A 25674-nucleotide genomic window follows, 5' to 3' on the forward strand; every position below is an offset into this window, starting at 1 on the left:
GGGGGGGGGAAGAAAACAAACAAAGTGGGGGGACCCGGGAGGGCCAGGCAGAGGTCCGGAGACAAAGCGTGGAACCGGGTGGGAGGAGGCCAGCCAGAGGCTGTCAGCCTGTCAAGATGGAATGGAGGAGCAACTACATGAACAGGCAACCCCTGCCCGGGGGGACCCTGCGAGTGAAGGTGCTGTGTTAGTTCTGTTTCCAGGAGACGGAGGAGGGTCACACTGCATCAGGATACATTAAATTCCAGATGCCGGCCCTGGCTGGCTTGGCTCAGTGGATAGAGCGTCGGTCTGCGGTTCAGGGTTCAATTCCAGTCAAGGGCACATGCCCGGGTATGGGCTCGATCCCCAGTAGGGGCCATGCAGGAGGCAGCCAATCCATGATGCTATCTCATCACTGATGTTTCTCTCTCCCTCTCCCTCTGCCTTCTTCTCGGAAATAAAATAAAAAATAAAATTTCCCAGACATCTGCCTAGAAATCTCGGAGGGAAGGTGCTGAGAGTGGCCCCGACCCTGGCGGGGAGGAAGTGTGCAAAACAAAGAGGTGGACGGTGAGCAGAAAGACACCAGCAGCCCCGATGCCGAGGAACACGGGCTCGGAGCGGAGCGGGCAGCAGCACCAGGTGTGCGGAGGGGAGCGCTGTGGGGAGAGAGACCAGGGGCTTGGCCGTCCCTCGGGCAGCGCTGCCCTTTGGCGGGGTGGCGGGGAGGAAAGCCAGGCTGGAGTGGACTCAGCGAAGCAGAGGTAGAGCAGCAGCAGCAGGGCTACCGCACATGCTGGCAAAGGTCTCTGCGGCAAAAAGGGTCAGACCAATGGAGCAGCAGAGAGTAGGAATGTAGGGGTCAAATTCATTTTCACCTGAGCCCTTACTGTCTGTATTCTAAAGGGAACGATGCAGAAGAGAAAACTGATGATACAAGAGGAAAGCAAGAATTTTCAAAGGCAGCCCTGGCCGGTTTGGCTCCGTGGATATAGCGTCAGCTGCTGACGGAAGGGTCACGGGTTCGATTCCAGTCAAGGGCACGAACCTCAGTTGCTGGCTCAATCCCCGGCCCCGGCTGGAGCGTGTGCAGGAGGCAACCAATCGATGTGTCTCTTTCACATGGGTGTCTCTCTCTGTCTCTCCTCCTCCCTTCCACTCTCTCTAAGAATCAATGGAAAAATACCTTTGGCTGAGGATTAACAAAGAAAAATAAATAAATAAAAGGAGAATTTTTTAAAAAGGATTTTCAAAGGCAGAGCCTGTGAGAGTGCGCGAGGTGATGGAGCCCGTTCCCGTGGGTGCCTGGCCTCGGGAGCCGGGACCACGCACTCGCTCTCCCGGGAGGGAAAGGGAGCCGATGCACACAGTGCAGGTAGGTCAGGCAATGTAAAAAGGACTCACATGCTTCACCATTGAGATAGCCAAGCAGATCTTTTCGGTCGGGTCTTCTAACCACAGGAATGTTTTCAGTCTGAAATCAAAAGTTTAAGTTAGAAATCAAATCAGTAACTATGATAAGAAACTTGGTAAAGATACATGCCATGCCCTAGCTGGTGTGGCTCATCGGATAGAGCGTCGGCTGCGGACTGAAGGATCCTGGGTTCGATTCCAGTCAAGGGCACATGCCTGGGTTGTGGGCTCGATCCCCAGTGGGGGGCATGCAGGAGGCAGCCAATCATTGATTCTCTCACCATTAATGTTTCTCTCTCTCTCTCCCTCTTGCTTCCTCTCCGAAATTAATAAAAATATATTTTTAAAAGAAATTGAAACTAGGTATGTATTTCTTGTTCAGAAAACCAGTGTTCAAACACTGAAATGCAGAAATCAGGCAAAACTGAAAACAAATTAATGTATCAATAAGTGTGAAAAGTTTGATTAAACATTCATTTTAAAGTTGTCTGTTACTTTTAATTCTTTCTAATGTCAAAAACGTTTTCTAAAGATTAAACTAGAGTTCCGAATACCAGGGTTCTTCCACAGACAAGTTGTTTTTTAAAAACATCCCTACAAATAACCTCAAAACTGCTGTTGTCGTAACCACCACCCCCACTTTACATGTAAAAAAATCGACATCAATCACCATGTTGTCATGAGGACACGCTAGGAGCCCTTCGTCCTTTGGATCTGAAACCCACGCCCAGTGGTAGCCACCAATTAAATAAAAACGTTTTAAAACGAATTCTACTCACGGCTGCGCGTCGGACATACACAGGATGAGAAAGGTGCACATTATTGAGGAGGAACAAGATGGAATCCAAGGTGTAGTACTCCCGGGGCTGGCCTTCCTTTCCCGTCCTGAAACACGACAGCAAGAGTTTACTCAACTCGAACTCGGTTCTGTGCACTTCGCTCTGCGTGCACCCGCAGAGACCGTTAGCTCTCCCACAGTGGATTTCACACGGCCAAGGAAGACAGCATGAAGCACCTCGTAAGTGGCCCTGTCATTTGGGCCAAAGGAACCAAAGGCAGGCAATGACAAAAAGCCAGACGGAGGGAAGCACACAGGTGCACCCTAAGGTGCCTGCGCTTTTAGGATGTGGCCCAGTTAGGTTCTGGGCTTTGCCAGTGGAGATGCGCTCAGTCAGGCACTGAGGACCCCGAGAATGAGTGGCACTGACTCCCAGCACACTGTCACCAGGTGCCAAATACAAGACACTGGCTCCACGTCCCCTAAGCGACATGCTCACAGCAAGCACCACAATGAGCTTCGAGGTGCCGCTCTTAGGACCGCCCTCACAGGAAAGCCATGATGTAAAAGCCCAAGGAATTCTACCTGTGATGAAACATCGCCATCACCTTCCAGAGCCGGGGGCGCAAGCTCTTTACCGCCCAACGTCAGCAACCAACCCCGGCCTCCTGCGCCTCTCCCATCCACACCAGGGTCTGAGCACGCCAGTACCGTCAGCCCAAACCCAGTTTCCTAGCCACACATCACCCTCACTCACTGCGCTGGAACCTAACGTGTGGGTAACCCAGAGGCTCGCTCCGGACACAGAAAAACCAAGTCCAGAAGGCCCGCCTGCACCAAGGTGGGAACGCCATGGAGACGCGCAAGTTTACACGCGCACGTGGGGACCGGCAGGAACTGGGCGAGTCCCTGCTGTGCGAGTGCGAGTCGCTGTGCGAGGCGCCCCCTGGCACTCCCCCCACCCCCGCCCCCGCCCCCGCCCCCGCCCCCGCCCCCGCCCCCCGAGTTGCTGTCAAACATTTCCGCTCGGCTCGGCTCTCAGCCTTTTCGGCGTCCAGCTCCTTGGTCCTGGAAGAGCCGCCCCATCCTCTCGCCCTCAGCATGCCCACCCGTTCCTTCCGGCGTATTCGTGTGTCCGTTCGTTTACTCAGGAAAAAGCCTGCAGCCCAGCGTGTCTACAGCCAAACGGAACTCCTGAGACCCCTCCTGGCCCCCCAAGATCTTGGTGACCGAGGAGGGCACCCTCCTCCAGCAGGCACCAGGGCCCTGAGAACTTCCCCATCTCCCAGGTGGAACCCGAGGACTCTAACCACTAAAAGAAAGAAAACTTCAAGCAAACGTGATCATCACTCATTCTCTTTCTGAGAAGAGAAAACGCGCGCAGGGGGTGGGAAGAGCCGCTCCCGTCACAGGTCACACAGCCCCGGGGCCACCAAGGCGAAAACCAGAAACCAGCCGCACACGCCCGTCACCCCGCCCCCCCGCTGCTCCGCGACTCCCCCCAAAGCCCACGGCTCCCTCCCACCCGAACCCCACGAGCCTGCAAGCTCCGGCCGCGGGCCCCTAGGACCCCAAGTGGACCCTCCAACGGGAGCGACAGACGCCCCCGAAAAGACCCGGGCGACGGCCAGGCCGGGGCCTCCGCGCTTTCCGCACGACTTCAACCAGGACGCCCCACGTGGACCGCCCCCACCAGCCCCCCAACCCGGAGGCCCCCGCCCCTCCCTTCGGAAGCCCCTGCCTCCACCCGCAGCCGCACCACCTGCAGCCGCACCACCTGCGGGGCCCCCCGAAGGGGCCCGGTCCCGACCCCAGTCCCGACCCCTCCTCTCTCCAGGGAACCCCGAAAGCGCAGGAGCCGGGCCGGGCGCCGCGAGGGCAGCAGTCACACTCGCGACGCGGAGCGAGGGAACCGAGGTCAAGAACAGACCGGGGGCGTCCCGGAGGCGCCCCCGCAGCACCCCCGCGCCTCGCCAGCGCTCCGTGCAGGGAGCTCCGGGGAGCGGGGCAGGAACGCGCCGCCCGAGCACCCACAGGGGTGCACGGCGCCCCCCTCCCCCCCGCAACCCCCGCGAAAAGTGCAAGTTTGGCCCCGGAGAAACTTTTCACACACCCCCGCCCGCAGCCCCCCGGGCCCCCACCCCCAGGGGCCCGGGGGGAGGGGCCGGCACCCAGGTGCCCCGAGCGCCCGACTCGGCCCGGCCCCCCGCACACGTACCCCCACACCACGTAGTTGGTCTTCACGTTCTTGGGCCAGGAGAACTCGCCGAAGATGACTTCGTCCCCCTTCACCACAATCTCCTTCTTCTGGATGTTGTACTGTCGCAGGACGCTGAGCACGTCCGCCATCTTCCGCCCCTTCGCCGCCGCCGCCGCCGCCGCCGGCCCCGCGCACCGCCGCCGCCCTCGCCTCGCCCGCCTCCGGCCGCGCCCGTCGCCTCGCTCGGCTGCCGCTCCCCCTCCGCCGCCGCCGCCTCCGTCACCGCCGCCGCCGCCGCGCACCCACTGAGGCCGCCGCGCTCGCCGTCGCCAGTAAAAGGGGCAGGAGCCGCCCAGGCCGCCGAGGACCCCGCGCTAGGAGGCGAGGCCCCGCCCCCGGCTGCCCGCGGAGAACGCCTGACTGCGTGCCGCCAGCGCCACGCCGCTCCGCCGCCGCCGCCAGGGGGCGTGCCCGTCGCCCAGCAACACGCCCCTCAAAGACTTCCGCTCCGCCAGGTGCCGACTCCCAGCGCGAAATTCGCGGCGCAGGGGACGCCGGCGCGCACGTATGACGCACAGACGGGGAGCGCGGGCGCGCACGTACGGTGGGCGTACAGGGAAGTCACCGTCGGGCGCACGCGCAGAGCAGTACCTCATGCCCCTGTCCGGCTCCACGCCCCCCTCTCCCGCCCCCACACGGTTTTTGCTCCAGGTTTGGGTCCTGGCACAGCGCTCCTAAAAGCCTTGGAATTTACTGGGTGGCTGACGTCTTCTGCTGCTCATAACAAGGCCCTTCCTGGTACACATGAGTGCAGGTTAATAGGGTGACTCCTGGGAGGTCCTATTGCATAGGCCATCTCTACTAGAGTGAACTTAGGACATGATTGTTTTGCCTCCTAATGGTCTCTATCTTGTAAAACAGTTTGAGGCCAATGAGGTGAAATTCGACTTCAAAACCTAAGAAAACAGTAAATTTCCATAAGAGATATATTTTTAAAAAAATTTTTTTTTTATTATTTCAGAAAAGAAGATAGAAGTATCAATGATGAGACTCATTGATCAGCTGCCTCCTGCAGGCCCCTCACTGGGGATCGAGCCCGCAGCCGGGCATGTGCCCTGATGGGGAATCGAACCGTGACCCCCTGGTTCATAGGTCGATGCTCAACCCCTGAGCCACACTGGCCCAGCCTAAACAACTACCTTTTTATAAAAACAAAACAAACCCCACAGCACTGTCAGCAGCATGCCTTCATGTTTAAAGGTAATTGTGGATTTAGGAAGATGACGTCACGCCTTTGGGGATAATGGTTTTTGCAGCTCACTTCCACCCTTTTATGAAGTCATGATGCATAGCCCACTTGCAAAAGTAGAAAGAGAACTGTCAAAAGTTCTAATTTTTTTTACCTTTGTAACTTGAATCTTAAACTTAGCTAGTGGAGCATGGAGGATCAAAAAAGGCCTGGATTGCTCTAATAATTGGTCAGAGATTTAGGCAGGCCAGTGGACCTTTGAATTTAGCAGGTTTCCATGTCCACAGTCAATTAAAATAAAGGCCCACCGTGTCCGCTTACATAGCCGCACCCAGGGCCATTATGACCATGACTGTGCAGCAGGCTTGTCATTAGAGCGCTGGCCTACTTTTAAAGCCATGGCAACACGCCGCTGGGCTCTCTTAAGTTTTACCTTCTCGTGACTTTTATTTTGAAGCCTTTGGAATGAACGTCCCACAATTTTTCATTGTGAATGTAAAGCCCAGCATGCCCATGACTGTGATGGGTGGGTTCCCAGGGAAGGGCCTTATCTTTAGATGACGCGTGCAGGCTGTGATGTCACCGACTCGGAGACCTGTCCGACAGGAAGCGGTGGCGCCGCTGCCACCCTTAGGCAGGCACCCAGACACTGTGTGGGACAGTCCTTCTTCTCCCTCTCTGCTCACCGGGATGCCGGCCACAGCCCCACGCGCTGCGCCCACCTGCCTGTGAGCCTGCAAGAGCCGCGCCCACCCTGACAGAACCAGGTGCGGGGCTGGGATCATCGGGGCTGAGACCACACATGGAGGCCGACAGGTGAGAAGCTGGCCGGCAACCAGGCGGCTGCGTACAGGTGGGAGGGCGCGCCCGGCGTCCGCGCTCCCGGCCGCCTCACGCGGGCCACTCGGGAGGGAGAAGCCTCCCTGGGGCGCCCACCACACCTGCGGCGGGGCTGTCAGACCTGGGGGGCGGGGCCCGGAGTGCGGGGGCGGGGCCTGCAGGCAGAGGCGTGACGGACGGCGTGGGGGCGTGGCCTTGAGCGGGGAACGTGGTCGAGTGTGCGGGGGCGGGGCCTGCAGGCAGAGGCGTGACGGAGCGTGCGGGGGCGGGGCCTTGAGCGGGGAAAGTGGTCGAGCGTGCGGGGGCGAGGCCAGCTAGCGGAGGCGTCGCGGAGCGTGCATGGGCGGTGTCTTGCGCGAGGGGGCGGGGCCGGGCGTACGGAGGCGGGGCCAGCCGGCGGGGGCGGACTCTCCTGGGTCGCGTTTTCCTGTGTCCCCTCCGTTCGCTGCGGCCCCGCTCTCTGACCATGATCTGGCGCCCCGCGGTCCTTGCGAGGACGCGACTCGCCTGGAGCGGGAGCGGCTCGGAGGGGCGGATCGGGGGGGCGGCCTCAAGGTACGGAGCGCGGCCGACAGGGCGGGCTCAGCGAGGGGAGACCTGGCGCCTCTTCCACGGCGCCACCTGGGCCCCAGTCCCATCCAGCCGGGCCCCCAAAGGGTGCGGAGAGGTGGGGCCCTGAGCGCCTGAGGGTCCTGGAACTCAGGTGGAAAACACTGCAGTCGCGTCCGCTTGGACACTCCCTCCCCCAGTGGTTGCGTTGGGATTTCAGACATTTTCAGACCGACAGGGGATAGCTGTCCCGCTACGTATGTCCCAGACGCTGCACGGGACGACCTCGGGCTGAGTTACTGGCTGGTGCGTCTGCTTGTCTGTTTGCTGGCGCTGCAGGGAGGGAGGGGCGCTTCCTGCTCAGTGGCCTCGGCTTGGAGATCGGGGCTGCACCGGAGATCGGGGCTGCACCGGGGACAGTGCTTGCCCTGCGCCGCTTCCCATAACCACTGGCTACCGGCTGGCGTGGAGGCCCGCCCCGCGGTCCTGGCCGTCCCTCCCGCTGGCACATCTGTGCGGCCGCTGTGCCTCCTCCATCCGCCTGGGATCCCTTCCCACCTGCTTCCTCCAGTGGCTTTTACCGGTTTTGCAAGACAGGGAGCCCTGGAGCTTTCTGTGCGGAGCTAGAAGGTGCTGGTCACCCGGTAACTAGGTGGCTGGCTGGTCCCCGAGGCCCCTGGCCCTGTGTTTTCCCAGCTCCATGGATCCCTGGGGCATTTCGCCTTTGGCCTGCTCAGCTCGTACTGGGCGCTCCACGCCGGGGGCGTGACTCCAGGGCGCTTGGGGGGCTGTTGTCGGAGTGAATCTCACCTGCAGCATTGCCCTTACTGTCTGATGAACCGGCCCCTTTAACAATTCCTCGTAGGATGGGCAACAGCACGTCGTCGACTTGGGGGAAGCCGGCAGCTGCTCCCGTGAATCAGATCCAGGTGAGTGGTGTGGGGCCGGGGTCGGGGTGCTGTGCACAGCCAGGTCCAGGGAGTGCCCTTAGGAGACCCCTCTGGTCTGCATGTTCTCCCTCGCAGGCAGCTGCGAGACAGCCCTGTTTCTCCTTCCCTGTCCACCACTGACCACGGCCACATCCATCACGGTTCTGCCTGCATGCCTTTGGCTGAAACAGTATTCACGCACAGCTGTAGGAACGCAATGGCAGAACCTACTGTGAGGGAGCTGCCTCCTAAAATAAGGACAGAGTCACAGCTGTTCAGCAAGCACGGACTTGAGGAAAGGGGAGGAGAGTTCCGGAATGTTTGGCCCTGTCCTGTTTCTTTTCACTCTGGAATCTCCTCATCCACATTTCTTTGTGTTTGTTTTTTTTAATTTTTTAATTGATTTGAGAGAGGGGGAGTAGAGATAGAAATATCAATGATGAGAATCATTGATCGACTGCCTGCTGCACACACCACACTGGGAATCGAGCCCACAATCACTCATGTGCCCTGACCAGGAATCGAACCGTGACCTCCTGGTCCATAGGGCGATGCTCAACCACTGAGCCACACTGGCCGGGCCAAAGCCTTCCGTTTAAGAGAAATGTGCATCAGTCCTCACCACTGACAGTTGAGGCAGGTGAGGCGTTACCTCCTGAACATGCACTGAATGTCTGAGAAGTAGAACAACAGGGTGAAGTGCCCGGACGGTGGAGCCAGACTCCCTTGGATCAAATCCCGGCTCTGCCGCTGAGTAGCTGAGGGCCAGGAGTAAGTTATTTCCCTTCCCCGGCCTCACTCTCCTCGGCGTGGAGTGCAGAGGGCGGCAGGACGTCTCTCAGGACTGAGGGGAGGCTTCCCGGAGCTGGTCAAGGTCACGTGTTGAGCGTTGTGTCCCGCACACAGGTGTTTGCTGTCTATGAATTGGCTGCCGCTGTTAGGACTCCATGCCAGCATTTCCCATCTGTTGCACCCTTGGTTCCTAATAGTGTTCCCTGGAAATGAATACTATTACCCTCAAGCCCCGATGAGAAGGGAGGCGATGGAGACTTAGTTCCAGCCCTGAGTCAATCCTGAGACGCCAACATTCATATCCTTCCGCGGTATCATGATTTCTTTCCAAAAGATAACGTCTGGCATTAAGATGATTTGTTTGCTCGACTCCAGGAAACCATTTCCGATAACTGTGTGGTGATTTACTCAAAGACATCCTGTTCCTACTGTAACATGGCAAAGAAGCTGTTCCACGACATGAACGTAAACTACAAAGCGGTGGAACTGGACCTGCTCGAATATGGAAGCCAGTTTCAGGACGCGCTTGCCAAGATGACTGGCGAGAGAACCGTGAGTCCTGCTCTGTGGTGCTTCCCCCCCAAAGTGGGTGCTGGCCTGGGGGGGAGGGGGCACCCTCGTGTTAGGAAAGAGGACCCGGGCATTCTCCGAAAATCTTCATTGATAAAGAAATGGCAGATCCAGGAACCAGATTCATAGACTAGGAAAGAGGGGAGTTAATTCGTTTTATTTTTATCCTTCATCATGGGTGCGTGTGTGTGTGCGTGCATGCGTGTGTGTGGACAGTACAGACTGTTTCAGCAGGAGTGCTTTAGTGCTCCATGTGCTTAGAGTCTTTTTTTTTTTTTAACTCTATTTCAGAGACAGGAAGAGGGAGATAGAAACATCAATGATGAGAGAGGGTCATTGATGGGCTGCTTCCTGCACGCCCCACACTGGGGATCGAGCCCACAACCCAGACATGTGCTCTGACCGGGAATCGAACCATGACCTGGTTCATTGGTCAGTGCTCAACCACTGAGCAATACCAGCTGGGCAGATTCTTTAAATTTGTGGATTTTTCCGTAATATGCATTATCAGAAAAATACCCAATGTTGCCACTTTCCTTCTTATGTGCATGGAAGAAACCTGTGTACTCTTCCCCTTTAGTCAACAACTGTAAGAAAGTTAAACATTAGTAATAATTAGAGACTTTTATGTGTCAGGTGATTAGGAGGAAGGGCTTGGAGAGTCCAATGGCCCCTAAATTTAAATCCCAGCTCTGTCATTTACTGATCACTAAAGAGCTTCCGTAGTGTTGTGCCCGGCCCATAACGGTACCCAGACGTGAGCATCTCCATCCTTATTACTCGAAGTGCTGTTCTGCTGCTGACACTCGGTGACACCTGATCTTCTGTGTATCCGACAGGTGCCAAGGATATTTGTCAATGGGACTTTTATTGGAGGTGCCACCGACACCCACAGGCTCCACCAGGAAGGGAAACTGCTTCCACTGGTTCATCAGTGTTACTTGAAAAAAAGCAGCAAGCATGTTGGCGACAGTGTTTGAGGATGTCTCACTATGTGACCAGTCTTCATGAAAATGTTGTTAAAATGATGAACAATAAATCGCAGTGGAAACCTCATCTTCCTGCTTGCCATTTTTTGAGCAAAAGAGATGGTGTTTAGAACTGGAGGAAGGGAGTTGTGTCAAAAGGAAAGGAAAAGATGTGTTTTATTGGGAATGTATATGTGAATTCTACAGACTTGGTGTTCTTTATTATGTATACTGTTCTGAAGGAGTTAACACCTTACCTTTTACAGGGTTTAGTGATGAGGACTGATGTGTAATTTCTCTTTAAAATGTAAGGCTCTCACTGATATGGCTGTGAATGTGGCCAGGGACGTGTCCTTGTCCTGTATTGGGACAACAGGCCCTCCCACTTTGTACTCCTGGAGTCAGAGAAGTATATGACATTGGTAGGATGGAACGAAACTTATTCCAGAAAAACAAAATCAGAACTGTACCTGTGGGCAGTGTAAAAAAGAGAAAGCAGGCCCACAATGGAGTCGCATGTGCTAAACCTAACACCTAAGACCTAAACTAACTGCAGCTTCTGCCCCTCCCAGGAATGCAAAGGTAGCCGGTCAGTCTGGAATCTCCTCTCAGCACATGGGGAGGTCCCCCCTGGAGACCCTGCTCCCCCAACTCTCCGCTGTAAGCTTCCTTTCTCACCCCTTCTGCCCATCAAAGGCTTTCATTTTGTGCAGCTCTTCAACAGAAATGAGGAGGAAACATCAGCCTCCTGTGAAACAATTCAGAAACGTCCTGGAGTTACTATTGGTGCCTAGGAAGCGTGTTCCCAGACGATCCCACAGTCCTAGGGACCGATGACCAGATGCTGGGACGAGAGAAGCTACCCAGAGAGAGGAAAAGGGATTTTAAGAGAAGTGGGGTGCTTCTGCCCTGGGGTCAACGTGGACCAGGGGACCTTGGGTCAGCCCGGAGGGAGATAGCTGGGGGCAGCTTGGGCTCCCTACGCGGGTTTATGAAATTGCCGCTGGGGGACCCCGATGAAGCAGGAACTGGGACTGTTTCATTCTCACGTGGTACCTTCTAACACTGGAATGCAACGGAGGGGAACCAAAGTCTGGCCACCATGGAGCTGCCTTTGGGGTATTGATTTTCAGCTGCTTATTAGGAAACAAAAGGCTCAGAACTTTCGACTCTCCCCCACTTTCCTGCTCAAGAGATTCAGGGAGACATGAGCATGCCACCTTCGCCGAATCTGCATTAAGTGTGGACGCAGAACAGGGCTTCGCGGGTGCCTGTCAGCCAGATGCCCCAGGTCCCACCGTTTCCCAGTCGCCAAGCGGGGATTTTCCCGCCACGTGTGTGCAGCTCTGCCTCAACTCGTGGAAACGCCCATCCTCGCTTCTGAAATCTAAGACCCCATTCTTCTCTGTGCAAATGTCCGGCACACACAGCGAACGGTGCCTGTTGGGGGGTAGGGGTTCATGCCTACGTGAGTCCCCGCGCGGGGGTATTAAACTCTGATGCTCTCCCGTGGACCAGTCCCTGTGCATTTGCACGGTGTGGAGGAGGTGATTTCTGCAAAGCCAGGAAGGATGGGGGGCGGCCAGGGGAACCAAGCAAGTGGGATTGGGCTGGACCTTTGCGCCCCATCCCCACCTTCAGGGAGGGGGAAGGGCTGGACGAGGGACTTCAGGGATGACTTACGTCTGTGGGGTGAATCCCCCATAAAAACCCTAAACAACGGGTGTGCAGCTTCCGGCTGGTGCACCCCGGAGGCACCAGGCTTCCTCCTGCACATGCGCACTGTGCTCGCTGAGGAATCGGCACAGGGAGGCAGGAACAAGTATGACAAAGCCCCGTATTAACAACACACGGGGGGCTGGGCCCGCTCTCAGGCTCAGGGCCTCACCGCCCTCACTCACCTCGTCACACACGAGCACGAGCGGCACTTCCCGGCTCCTCTCGGGCGCACCCCCATTCCCAGCATCACTGCTCCCGCCCATGGGGCCGCTAGTGACTGAAACAAGGGGGACCGGCAGCAGCACCGAGCCTCCGCCACAGTCCACCTGCCCACGGCGCGGCCACGACTTGACGCACGGGCAGGAGCGTGCGTAGGGGAGGACCTCGCGAGACTTCACCACGAGACTTCACCACGTGAGACTTCCTCACGCGAGAGTTCACCATGCGAAGAGCTTTCATCGCACGCCCCAGACCAGCGCGCAGGTGGCCCGGTGCCTGCGTTCTTCCTGGGGTTTTACCATTGGATGTTTCCGGGTGCGAGGTGACCGTGGGTAAGTGGAGCTGCAGGTGAGCGTGGGGCTGTCGCAGGGCCCAGTGGTGGACCCGGCCCGGGTTTGCCCAGGTCCCCGCTCGCATTGTATGGGCGACTTCCGTTTCTTCTCCCTCCCCGTGCCTTTGCACGCTGCTAGACGTTACGTCCACAGGACGGGGGAGACAACAGATGCTTATTCCCCGCTCTTCTGGAGGCTGGGAAGTCCGAGATCGAGGTGCCGGCTGATTGGGTTCTTGCCAAGGCCTTGCTGTGTCTTCGCGGCAGAGAGAACGCAAGCTCTCAGCCACCCATCACCAGGGCTAAGGCCCGGTTACCTCCCAAAGCCCTTCTCCTCTAACACCATAGCATTGGGGGTGAGGGTTTCAACAGTAAATGTTGGGGAGACACATTCAGTCCGTAACACCTTCCAGCTTGATGAAAGTATAGAATGTAAGGAAAACAATGGGTGTGAACCTTTTTTTTTCTTTTCAGAACCCGAGGCTAGAAAGAATGACCAGTTTAAGAAAAGTGTTAACTTTTTTTCTCAGTCCTCTTATGTGTAATGGTAAGATCTACAAGGTAAACTGTCTACTGAGGCCCACTAATAATTGTTTAAAAAATAGGCCATTTGTTTTCTCATTGTATCACGAATCAGTTTACACTTAAACTTCCAATTTTCTAATTGGGAAGCTCGAAATCTGTTGAGCTCAGAAGTTGTCTTTGGTGTAAGTGTACCTGGGTTTTATTGTGTTCTAACGAATGTATATCATAAAAGACACCAGATAAGCAATATTTTTAAAGTCAAGGGTTCCTCAGAAGGTTTAAAATGGTTACAATGTTTTAAGTCATTTTTTTTTTCACCTATGGAGAAATGTGTGGTTTTTTATCTCCCTTTCTCCATGCAACTGTTGACTATCATCTCTAAATAGAGAACCTAATGTTCAAAGGTTTGGTGGGTATATTCCGATGTTACGATTTCACCCTCTGCCTCGATTCCAGACATTAAATGCAACTAATAAACGGCTTAACTTATTTTTTTTTCTACTTGTTCCTCGGGCATGTTTACATTGAGGCTATATGACATTCTCTAGAGAAGATATTGCCTTACGTCAGTCCAAACCTGTGGTATTCAAGAGTAGAGTTTTTCATTTTTGCGTACATTCTGTAAGAATATCACTTCTCGAGAAATTTGTACTTGTGGGTACAGTATACTTAGGTACCATCCCTCCGTGGTTGACCCTGATTTTCTTTGATCATTTCGATGTGGCTTTATTGTGCTTTTTGAATGATGCTTCCCACTTGTCAAGATCCTCAAATTCATTCAGGGGTTCTGCCTTAACATTTCCAAAATAATTGTATAGTTTTTGCAAAATCTCGGAAAATGAGGGGGGAGGGAAGTCTCATGAAATGGTATTAGGTCATTTGTAATGTCCCGCTTATTTTAAAGGATTAAGGTTTGTTTGTAGCATCTTAGCATTTAGAGTTTGAGTTTGTTTTTCTGGGTCCATCTACCCGTGGAGGAGGGGTGTTGGGGCGGGGCCCGGAGTGCGGAGGCGGGGCCTTGAGCGGGAGGCGGGGCCTTGAGCGTGCGGGGGCGGGGCCTTGAGCGGGGAACGCGGTCCAGCGTGCGGGGCGGGGCCTGCTGGCGGAGGCGTCGCGGAGCGTGCATGGGCGGTGTCGTGCGCGAGGGGGCGTGACCGGGCGTGCGGAAGTGGGGCCTGCAGGCGGAGGCGGGCTCTCCCGGGTCGCGTTTTCCCGTGTCCCCTCCGTTCGGACCGTGATCGGGCGCCGCGCGGTCCTTGCGGGGACGCGGCTCTCCCGGAGCGAGAGCGGCTCGGCGGGGAGGCCTCGAGGTACGGGGTGCGGCCGACAGGGCGGGCTCAGCGAGGTGCGGAGACGTGGCGCCACCTGGGCCCCGAACCCATCCAGCCGGGCCCCCTAAGGGTGCGGAGAGGTGGGGCCCTGAGCGCCTGAGGGTCCTGGAACTCAGGTGGAAAACACTGCAGTCGCGTCCGCTTGGACACTCCCTCCCCCAGTGGTTGCGTTGGGATTTCAGACATTTTCAGACCGACAGGGGATAGCTGTCCCGCTACGTATGTCCCAGACGCTGCACGGGACGCCCTCGGGCTGAGTTACAGGCTGGTCGTCTGCTTGTCTGTTTGCTGGCGCTGCAGGGAGGGAGGGGCGCTTCCTGCTCAGTGGCCTCGGCTCGGAGATCGGGGCTGCACCGGGGACAGTGCTTGCCCTGCGCCGCTTCCCATAACCACTGGCTACCGGCTGGCGTGGAGGCCCGCCCCGCGGTCCTGCCATCCCGCCCGCTGGCACATCTGTGCGGCCGCTGTGCCTCCTCCATCCGCCTGGGATCCCTTCCCACCCGCTTCCTCCGGTGGCTTTTACCGGTTTTGCAAGACAGGGAGCCCTGGAGCTTTCTGTGCGGAGCTAGAAGGTGCTGGTCACCCGGTAACTAGGTGGCTGGCTGGTCCCCGAGGCCCCTGGCCCTGTGTTTTCCCAGCTCCATGGATCCCTGGGGCATTTCGCCTTTGGCCTGCTCAGCTCGCACTGGGCGCTCCACGCCGGGGGCGTGACTGGAGGGCGCTTGGAGGGCTGTTGTCGGAGTGAATCTCACCTGCAGCATTGCCCTTACTGTCTGATGAACCGGCCCCTTTAACAATTCCTCGTAGGATGGGCAACAGCACGTCGTCGACTTGGGGGGAGTCAGCAGCTGCTCCCGTGAATCAGATCCAGGTGAGTGGTGTGGGGGCGGGGCCGGGGTGCTGTGCACAGCCAGGTCCAGGGAGTGCCCTTAGGACACCCCTCTGGTCTGCATGTTCTCCCTCGCTGGCAGCTGCGAGACAGCCCTGTTTCTCCTTCCCTGTCCACCACTGACCACGGTCACATCCATCACAGTTCTGCCTGCATGCCTTTGGCTGAAACAGTATTCACGCACAGCTGTAGACGGAACGCAGGCTGGGGAAAATTGTTCTGGCAAAGATTAGGGAAAATACAGGCTCTCTCTAGCTCTGTTAGAAAGAATACAATATGAGGAATTTTGTGGGGGTTTTGGCGGGAGACTTCACATTGCTTAGCTCCATTAAAAATGTATAAATTCTTTGTCTTAGAAATTTTAGAGGTTACTACTCCAGGAAAATATTGGTATACTTTGATAAAGACAGATCCGCTGTTTGTAGCATAGGTTTGATCTACTTTGAATTAATTTATATATATATGCATATGGATATCCAGTTTTCCCAGCACCATTTATTGAAAAAGCTGTCCTTTCACCATTGAATCTTGGCCCTTGAAAATGCACCTATTCCAATGTTAGAAGTGTTATTTATGTAAATACATTTTAACATATGCGCCCAGGAATTTTCTTTCTTAACTTATTCCTAAAAAAACACACATGCATATGTACATTCATGTAAAGATTTGTTATAAATACATTTTCCCTTCAGTAGACTTATTCTTTTTGCACTTAAATATTTTAGAATGCCAGGTGTTTTACTGAATCAGTGCTTTTATAACAATCTGGTTGATTCGGTTGAAATAGTCTCATGTTTCCACCATGAGACTTTGAGGGTGGGTGGGTATGGAAAAGTCTCTGTCCAGCTGTCCTAGAATCACCCACACACTGTATTGGGCCTGGGAATATTCCTTGTGGCAATGTGCTCATCTTCTCCGGTCTGTTTCCATAAACACAGTGGAGCACACATTTCTTAACGTCTAAGCTCACAGTCGCGTATAGTTTCATTCAAATACTAGTTGTCTTAAAAACAGGAGTTATACAGTTGTATTCTGTTCATTATTTTGTGGGACATTATTATACCCATTTTTCATTATTGAATTTTCTGATTGGGGGAATATATATCTATTGTTCGTTTCCAAGAAATTAGAAAATATGTGAGAAAGCATTTAATGACTTGCTTTAGTAGAGGCTTGTGTCCTAATAACAAGTCAGGCTCCACTGGATTGTAATTACTGTTGCATGAAATTACTTTCCTCTTAATATTGTTTACACTTGTATTTCTTGAATTTTCTTGCACAGAAGAGTTCCAGTCACAAATGCATGTGTGATGCACTTTGACGCGTACTGCTAAGATGAAATGCAGAAATGAAAGCCACACGTCCGTGTTAGTACTCTCAGATGCGATTAGATGTACTTTATCGTGTTTTTATGCTACTGACCTAGAAAAAAATTAAAAAGGGTAACAGCCATCTAAGACCTGCGGCCTGGATTCTTCTGGAACGACCTGGGACTTCACAAGGAGAGATTTTATCACAGCCCATTCACACCTCGTCTGAGCCCTTGCCTGGATTCATACTCATTTCCTTCATTGGCACTTGTCACCACTTTACTCCCAGGATGGCGGACAGTCTCCCTACAGAGTTTGACGTAATTATCATAGGGACAGGTTTGCCTGAATCCATCCTTGCGGCTGCATGTTCAAGAAGTGGGCAGAGAGTGCTACATGTTGATTCGAGAAGTTACTATGGAGGAAACTGGGCTAGTTTCACCTTTTCGGGATTGCTCTCCTGGTTGAAGGAGTGTGAGCAAGACAGTGATGCTGGGGACAAAAGCAGTGCTGCCTGGCAAAACCTGATCCAGGACACAGAAGAAGCCATCGCTCTGCGTCGGAAGGATGACACCATTCAACACGTAGAAGTGTTCTGTTACGCCAGTGAGGACACAGGTGACAGTGCCGAAGAGATTGATGCTTTGCAGAAAAATCCTTCCTTGGTAGCGTCTAGTACCCTCACCAAACCTCTGGATCCTGCATGTCTGTCTGAAGAAACACACTCAGACAGTACTAGCCCCGAAATGCCTGCCAAAGACACTCCACAACACGATGGAGAAATTTTACCAGAAGTAACCGATAGAGAGGAAACTGAGGTGAAAGAAAAGGATTGTGGAGAGAAAACTTGTGTACACACAGTTTCAGACAGAGCTGAGGATGAAAATAAACCTGTGGTAGAAGACAACGTGGGTCAACCAAAGAGAAATAGGATTACTTACTCTCAGATAGTTAAAGAAGGCAGGAGGTTTAATATCGACTTGGTCTCAAAGCTGCTGTATTCTCAAGGCTCGCTGATCGATCTTTTGATCAAATCCAATGTTAGTCGTTACGCTGAATTTAAAAATGTCACCAGGATTCTGGCATTTCGAGAGGGGAAAGTAGAGCAGGTGCCTTGTTCCCGAGCAGATGTCTTTAACAGCAAAGAGCTCACCATGGTGGAAAAGAGGATGCTGATGAAGTTTCTGACGTTCTGCTTAGACTATGAGCAGCATCCTGGGGAATACCAGGATTTCACACAGCGCCCCTTTTCCGAGTACTTAAAGACTCAAAAGTTAACCCCCAGCCTACAGCACTTTATACTACACTCGATCGCAATGACAGAGCCATCCTGCTTGACTGTAGACGGCCTTAAAGCCACAAAGCACTTCCTTCAGTGTCTTGGACGGTACGGCAACACTCCCTTCTTATTCCCCTTGTACGGCCAAGGGGAAATCCCCCAGTGTTTCTGCAGGATGTGTGCTGTTTTCGGTGGAATCTATTGTCTTCGCCACAGAGTGCAGTGCCTCGTGGTTGACAAGGAATCTGGAAGGTGTGAAGCAGCGATAGATCATTTTGGTCAGAGAATCCGTGCGAAGTATTTCATAGTGGAGGACAGCTACCTTTCCGAGGACACCTGCGCAGGCGTGCAGTATGAGCAGATCTCCAGGGCCGTGCTCATCACGGACCAGTCCGTGCTCAAGGCAGATTCCGACCAGCAGATCTCCATGTTGACGGTCCCTCCAGCGGAGCTAGGTGCGCGTGCCGTTCGGGTCGCGGAGTTATGTTCTTCAACCATGACGTGCATGAAAGACACCTACCTGGTGCATCTGACCTGCTCATCCGCCGGCACAGCAAGAGAAGACTTGGAGCCCGTGGTGCAGAAGTTATTCACCCCCTACGCGGAGGCAGAAACAGACGAGGGAGACCCCCCCAAGCCGCGGCTCTTGTGGGCTCTGTATTTTAACATGAGGGATTCCTCAGGGGTCAGCAGAAGCTCTTACCATGGCTTACCCTCCAACGTGTATGTCTGCTCCGGGCCTGACTGTGGACTAGGAAACGAGCACGCAGTCAAGCTCGCCGAAACCCTTTTCCAGCAGATCTTCCCAGGAGAAGACTTCTGCCCGCCACCGCCCAATCCAGAAGACATTATCTTCGATGGGGATGACAAGCAACCAGAGGCTCCTGGGACCAATACTCTCATCGTGGCCAAACTAGAATCCTCCGAAGGAAGCCAAAACCTAGACGGCCCAGGACAGCATCTTCAAAATTAGGAAAAAAGAAAAGAAGGCTGGAAATGCTACTGTGGGCCTTCATCCTAGCGTCCGAATATTCTCATTTAAAGGACAGTTTCCTATCTGAGGAAGTTGAAGTGGTTATGTGATGCGTGCTATCAGTCACTGGATGTCTGTTAACCTGTCAGTAACTGATTCATTAGTTATTGGACTGTTTTTTGTTTGTTTCAGAATGTACTCCGTGATCCAGAATCTTAAACAGGGTTAGCTTTATTTTAGTATTGGGTGTATAAGTGAGGGTTCCATATTAGCGACTGTGCTTAAAGGAGGATTATATTGTATCTGCTAATGACTTTCAGATTTTATTCTTGTCTACAATGACAGTGTCTAAAGGGTATTTTACTTTGCAGCTAAGATAGTTGCTACCACCTCTGAGTTAAACACACACACAGTAAATTATGTGGGTCTTTTGTATATAATATAAACATTTATGGTAGCAATAGCAACTAATGCAAGTGCCAATATAAAATTGTCTAATTAAAAGACTAGCTTTGCATGATCCTTTATTTGTGAAGGTCTGATGTTTACAAATGTCTCACTATTGAGTTCTCCTAAGCTACCCTTGTAACCCAGAAGGCAACATCACCACCACAATCTTCTAACATTAGAACAAGTGCCAGAAAGTCCAGTTACTTGTTGAAGAGCTCATTCTTGGGAGGTTCCATCAGAGAAAATGTAGGGGAGAAGATTCGTTCTGATTCAGTATTTCAGAAAATGTCTGCAGAACCCTGGCACCGAAAAGAATTTCCAACCAGTAACTCAGGCAAAAATAAAAAACAAATGACTCTAGACTTTAGAAGGACTGTTTTCAAATCCCCAAGGAGGAACCAAGTGAGTCCGTTTGAACCAGGGGTTCCCTTGCCCCGCCTTCTCGGTGAGGGTGAGCCTTCCTCCACTTTGGCTCGAGCACTGTAATTCACAGCATGAACTGCAGCTGACAGGAGTGAATCTAAGCAGGACTTCCCACATCCCTTTGGTGTGTCCCACCCCACAAATAGAGACCCACCTTCATCATCGCTCTGCCTCTTGGCTGGTATCTATGTAGGGGATAGAAATACACAGTTTCCCAGACCCACCAGGAGTCGTGAAGCTGTTAGTCCAGTGATGCATCCAGCTGTGGAGCCGTAACAAGAGGTGAACCTCTCCCTTCCAGTCCCCTTTGCATTCCTCAGTGAGAATGAGCTTCCCGTAGGGAGAGAGGCCATCAGGAGAGTTTCTGTTCCGGAAATGAGCCTTGACTATGTGCTGGCCACTTACCGTGCTCTCTCATTACGGCTCCTCGACCCTGAGAGGCAGATGTTGAATACATTTTCAAAGCAGAAATCAAGACTTCGTTCATCCTTTTCTCCGAGTCTGGTAGGTAAAGAGCCAGCGTTGGGATCCAGGCTTTCGTGATTTCAAAAAACTTCCACGAACGTTAACGTAGAAGAATGCAGATTCCGGAGGAGGAGGGAAAATGCCCCCAAAAAGTCAGTCTGTTGTTGCTGGTGAAGGAAAGGAGATAGAAATTGGTCTCCGCTCATTACCGAATTGGAGAAATGGGAAGATTAGGAGTAAAAATAAAGATAGCTTAGAACTGTGGACCTCATTGAGACAGAATTTGGCTAAGTTTTAACAAAAGAATGCTTTCTAATCATGTATCTTTTGATCTGAACACCATGTCATGAGAAAACAGATGTACTAAGCCAAAAGATGTTCTGAGTAGTCTTTTGTTGCTGTTCTATGTGCGGAAAACGAAACAAGAAAGATGAAGTCATTTATGCCTTCCTGAACATAGAGAAGTCATAAATTGGTTTTATATGGTTTTTGAATATAGCAAAGTAATATTATTGGATGGATCCTAAAGTTTAAATCCAGCCAAAATGCCTGAAATAGATCTAAAAATTAGTCATTAAAACGAGAAAGAATTTAAGATGATAAATAAGATGGAGGTGAAGGTAATCCAGACCTATTGAAAAAAAATTTTCAATTTCAATAAGAATATTCATAAGAATTTGAGAAAAGGAACCGTGAGAAGTTGCAAAAAATGTAGAGCCAAACATAATGGAAACAGAAGAAAAGTGTTAAGCTAGTCCAAAATAGGGATGGTTTTGAAAACTAACAATGAATACATTACTTTCTACTGGAATGCAAAATAAATCAGAAATGAGAAAAGTTATGACCAATACAAAGCCTTAAAAAATTAGGGAATATTATAACATAGTATAATTTTTGGATGACTTGGAATCTTACTCTAATGGACTTATTGGTGTAGTTTTTCAAATGTTCAAAGAATAAATAATATCTGTATCATGAAAGATGATATGCTGATATTTGCATTTTGAGGCAATTGTGGCCTCCATACTAGAAGTCAAACATTTTGAAAAGGGTCTCATTCTGAACAGATGTGAAATATTGTCAAATAATACACAACAAATGAAATACAGGCATACCTCATTTTATTGTACTTCGCTTTATGGCACTTTGTGGATGTTGGGATTTTTTTTACAAATCGAAAGTAAGACCCTCCACCAGCGAAAAGATTATGACTTGCATTATTTTAGCAATAAAGTATTTTTGTAGACATAATGCTGTTCACACTTAATTGTGTGAACATAGTGTAAACATAGCTTTTATATGCACTGGGAAACCAAAAAAATTCATGTGACTTCACTTCATTGTCATTTACGCTATATCACCAATCCCACAACATTCTCAGAGGTATGCCTGCAACTAGTTACTATGACTCAGGATTATAACAGAGCAAATTAGTAAAAAATTCAAGCTATTAACTACAGATAACTTTAAAAATCTGGACATTTATCATGCATATTTGATTTAATTATCTCTGGTAATGATTTTGTTGGTTTCTCATAGTGTGATAAATAAAATCAAGAACTAACATCTTCCCTATTGGGGCAATTTATAGGAAATATTTCTCAAGCAGAAATCAAACAATCTTGACACAGTTTTTATGTACCTATGATTTAAGGAGCTTGTAATGAGCATTCACAAAATGAGAGACAACAGAAAGCAGCACAATATTTTCTGGAACATGGCTTTGAAACTAGTGAAACTTACGTAAACATACTGACAATAGAAGACTAATTCAGGAAGATGCGGGATGTGCATTCATTTAAAACGAATCTCATTGCTAGATTCCCACAGTGACGAACTAAAATGTAAAAAGTTTGAATATTAATATATATGAACCATTTAAGGAATATTCTACAACTATATTGGGATAAATTAAGACCGACGCTTATATAGAAGCAGGTGGAAGGAACTGCACCCTAGTGCAGTGGAAAAGAAGGAATAGGGCATCCAAAAACCAAAATTCCAGTCCTCCCCTCACTACTTGCCAGTGGTATAATCTTGGAGAAATCACTCCTGGCTTCTATTTCATCATCTATAAAATAGCTACTTTGCAGCAGCATTCTGAGGATTACATTATATGTGAAATGTCCATAGGAATGGCAGTAGGTGGCTTTCATATGTAGCTTTACCATACTGCCACTTCACACTCCTAGTGGATGCCTTATAATTTGACAGAATTGTGATAAATTATTTAGGAAAATAAGCACGCCAGGATAAGTTTTTTTAATTTAGGGGAAAAAACGGGAGTCTCATACTTCAAATTCTTAAAACATGCTATTAAGCAACCTTTCTAAATATACTATGTACTGAGTAGAAAGTTTAAGACTAATAAGCCAGTTGGAAAGAAGTAAATACTAAGTGCTGTTGGAAAGACTAGCTGGATGCTAGAATGGAAAGAAATTAGATCAGGTGAATTAAAATGTTAAATATCAAGATAAAAATAAAAACACTGCATTTCTCATCCCAATAATGGCACAAAGGAAACTTGATGGCAATGAAAATCATTATTGACAGGTAGATGAGATTAAGTAAATGAAAAATGTACTAAATAGAAGAGGAAGACAAGATGGGTTTTTAAAAAGCTACTTGCATTTTATATATATATATTTATATATATATATATAGATAGATAGATAGATCAAGGGCTTAATATTTCTTAAAGGGGAGATGCAAATCCATAAGGTTTTCTACTCTACCAGGCAAATTCATTGAAAGGATTGGTACAGATGAAAAAATACAAATAAATTCTAAGGATGATATTCAGATTTCCTGGTATTAAAAATGAAAATTGAAACAACTTTGACCTAATTTCTACTAGTTCATGCTAGTAGCAAAAGTTTTCAACTGCATGTTCCACATACCAGTAGTAGTATTCTATTAGTAGATTTTAAAAGAACTATTTAGAAAAACATAATAAGAGCTCTATAACCAATATCTTTTGATAGATCTCATTTTGAGAAGCATATATCCAGGAAAATAAAATTAAAGGATTAATTGTTTAAAGATATTTCTAGTAATTCCATTCATTTGAGTTTTTTTAAAGCCCAATAATTGGGAAATGTATAAATAAGATTTTGTGTATTGCTATTGCTATCAAAAACTGTTATGTAGACATTAAATAATATTTATATATGTAAAATTGTATGGGAAAATGTTTAAATGAGACTCAAAAGTGTTAGAACATAAGTTATATTTACTGATTATATTCATGTACATTGAGAATCAGAATAAAACATGATTAATTGGAATTTAACATTAAGAGGTCGTTATTTTCTGTAAAATATTGATGTGTGCAATGAAAAAAGATTATGGTATACTGATTTGGTGAGAAATTATTGATTCCTTGGAAAGTTCTAAAATTCTCCTTTAGATGAAAAAAATATATATTTAAATATTAAATTCAAAGGATAATCTCCAAAAATGTTGATGTCAGGTTTTACAACTCTTGTTGTAAATACCTGTTTGAAGTTCACTCGGAAGGAAATGCATCTTTAAGCATTTTGCAGTGTTTTTTTAAAAAATACATTTTTATTGATTTTATGGTTTTAAAGAACTAGGCATCCTTGGGGACATTCATGCAGTGGGTTTATGCCAAAAGTTTTAAAAAACATATTTTTATTGGTTTCAAAGGGGAAGGGAGAGAGAGAGAAACATCAGTGATGAGAGAGAATCATGGATCGGCTGCCTCCTGCACGCCCCACACCGGAGATCGAGCCCACAACCTGGGCATGTGCCCCCACCAGGGAATTGACCCTGACCACCTGGTTCTTAGGTTGATGCTCAACTATTGAGCCACGCTGGCTGGCCTGTGCCAAATTTTTTTGTAGGTCGTAACTAAAGGCCTTGAGCACCCCATTTCTGCTTGAGACTTTTATTCCTCTATTCACCCCCATACTTAAAAGTAAGAACAAAGGTATTATATTCCTGCTCCCCTTGGATTCATCCTTCCCAGACACCAGGGTTATAGCTTCCACTGCCACCCTCTCCTTGTTGAGTAACTGTAAGTGCTGCTCCGCGAGGGCACAGCCAGTACCCCTTAGCCCTCTGAGACCTTCCAGAACCATCTCCCATCCCCCGTCTGGCCCAAACCCAACCCAGGGATGTGGGAAGCAGACCAGACAGCACTGCCTTTTTGTGTTTTCTCGTCTCATTGATTTTCTTCCTGGCTGCTCTTTTGAACTCTCTATCCTTTAGATCACAGCCTTCCATGACTTTGAACTCGGTTTCTGGAGAATCGTCGCTTCCTTTCCGTGTTATCATGTTACCTTGGTTGTTCCTAGTGCTTGATGGGCTGTTCCTCGGTTGGCGCCTTTGAAGTAGTGAGCACTCTTCCTCTTTAGGTCCTGTTTCGGTTTTAATAATTCAGCCCTTTGATGAGATGTTTTTCTTCTGCTTCCCAGCAGATGGTGATAGAACGCAAGTTTTCGTTTCCTTTAAATAATTTTAAAAAGCAAATGTTCAGTTACCGTTCACACTCAACATGATTCTGTGTTCGTTTCGGATGTACAGCATAGTGGTTAGAGACAGGCATGTCCTTTAAGTACCCACCTGGCCCCGTACACCGTTATCACAATATCATTGACTCTATTCCCCATGCTGTAATCTACATCTCCGTCACTGGTCTGATACTTCTCATTCTTCCCCTTTTTCACCCCCCTCCCCTAACCCCCCTCCCCCCAGCCTCCCTCACCTCTGTCAACTGTCAGTCTATTCTCTGGGCCTGTGGTCGTGGGCATCACTTCCTGGGTGACCAGGGTGGTGGGTGCCCCTATGGTGTCTGAATCGCCTGGCTCTAGAGCAGCGGTTCTCAACCTGTGGGTCACGACCCCTTTGGGGGTCAAACGACTCCTTCACAGGGGTCGCCTAAGACCATCAGAAAAACACATATATAATTACATATTGTTTTTGTGATCAATCACTATGCTTTAATTATGTTCAATTTGTAACAATGAAATTGGGGGTCACCACAACGTGAGGAACTGTACTAAAGGGTCGTGGCGTTAGTAAGGTTGAGAACCGCTGCTCTAGAGGCACCGCCTGCTTCCCTGTGGCCTCTGGTGCTGCCTGAGGCTGTGATTGGTCATTCCCAGCTCCCCAGCCATTGGAGAGTAATCTGTCCTTCATCCTTGTTCCGCCCCCCCCCCCCCCCCCATCCAATTATCAGTCTTTATCTCTTCAACCTCAAAGATGTTTCCATGTATCGTTTCCCCCCTCACCTCCTGCCACGGACACAATTCCTAAGGACCTTCGTTTTCCTTCCTTGATTCTTGTTTTCCTCCGGTCCATTTTCTTCACGCTGCCACCAGCGTAATTGTCCCCAAATATAAACACTCTCATGTCACTGCCTCGCTTAAACTCCTGGAGCCGTCCCATTGCCTGCATGATCGAAAACAAGGTCCCCGGGTGTGACTGCCAGGGCCCGCATGGCCATCCCTCGTCCTCCTCGCCAGC

The 25674-nt window shown here is 50.4% G+C and overlaps 3 protein-coding genes across 4 annotated transcripts in view; 2 read left to right on the forward strand and 1 right to left on the reverse strand.

Moving 5' to 3' along the window:
* The window catches only part of CDC73 (cell division cycle 73), a 61927-nt gene extending 57303 nt beyond the window's left edge, over positions 1 to 4624 (reverse strand). Inside the window, exons 1-3 of the mRNA XM_081114610.1 lie at positions 4392 to 4624; positions 2175 to 2280; positions 1387 to 1456 (exon numbers count right to left, since the gene is read on the reverse strand). Coding sequence (XP_080970736.1) covers positions 1387 to 1456; positions 2175 to 2280; positions 4392 to 4522 — 307 coding nt within the window. The 5' untranslated portion in view covers positions 4523 to 4624. The remainder of the gene's footprint in view (positions 1 to 1386; positions 1457 to 2174; positions 2281 to 4391) is intronic.
* A 1484-nt stretch (positions 4625 to 6108) lies between these two features.
* GLRX2 (glutaredoxin 2) lies at positions 6109 to 10358 on the forward strand. Of its 2 annotated transcripts, none has more exons than XM_081114564.1 (4): positions 6109 to 6438; positions 7877 to 7940; positions 9108 to 9284; positions 10142 to 10358. In XM_081114564.1, the coding sequence occupies exons 1-4, from the start codon at positions 6425 to 6427 to the stop codon at positions 10280 to 10282; spliced, it is 396 nt and encodes a 131-aa protein (XP_080970690.1). In that variant the 5' UTR covers positions 6109 to 6424; the 3' UTR covers positions 10283 to 10358. The 2 variants fall into 2 exon arrangements, with proteins under 2 accessions (XP_080970690.1, XP_080970689.1); XM_081114563.1 differs by lacking the exon at positions 6109 to 6438 and adding an exon at positions 6834 to 7017.
* A 3858-nt stretch (positions 10359 to 14216) lies between these two features.
* CHML (CHM like Rab escort protein) lies at positions 14217 to 21155 on the forward strand. Its single transcript, XM_081114537.1, has 3 exons — positions 14217 to 14374; positions 15203 to 15266; positions 16567 to 21155. The coding sequence occupies exon 3, from the start codon at positions 16885 to 16887 to the stop codon at positions 18844 to 18846; it is 1962 nt and encodes a 653-aa protein (XP_080970663.1). The 5' UTR covers positions 14217 to 14374; positions 15203 to 15266; positions 16567 to 16884; the 3' UTR covers positions 18847 to 21155.
* The last annotated feature ends 4519 nt before the right edge of the window (positions 21156 to 25674 follow it).

This window comes from Myotis nattereri, assembly GCF_964212035.1.
Source record: "Myotis nattereri genome assembly, chromosome: 20".
Lineage (NCBI taxonomy): Eukaryota > Metazoa > Chordata > Mammalia > Chiroptera > Vespertilionidae > Myotis > Myotis nattereri.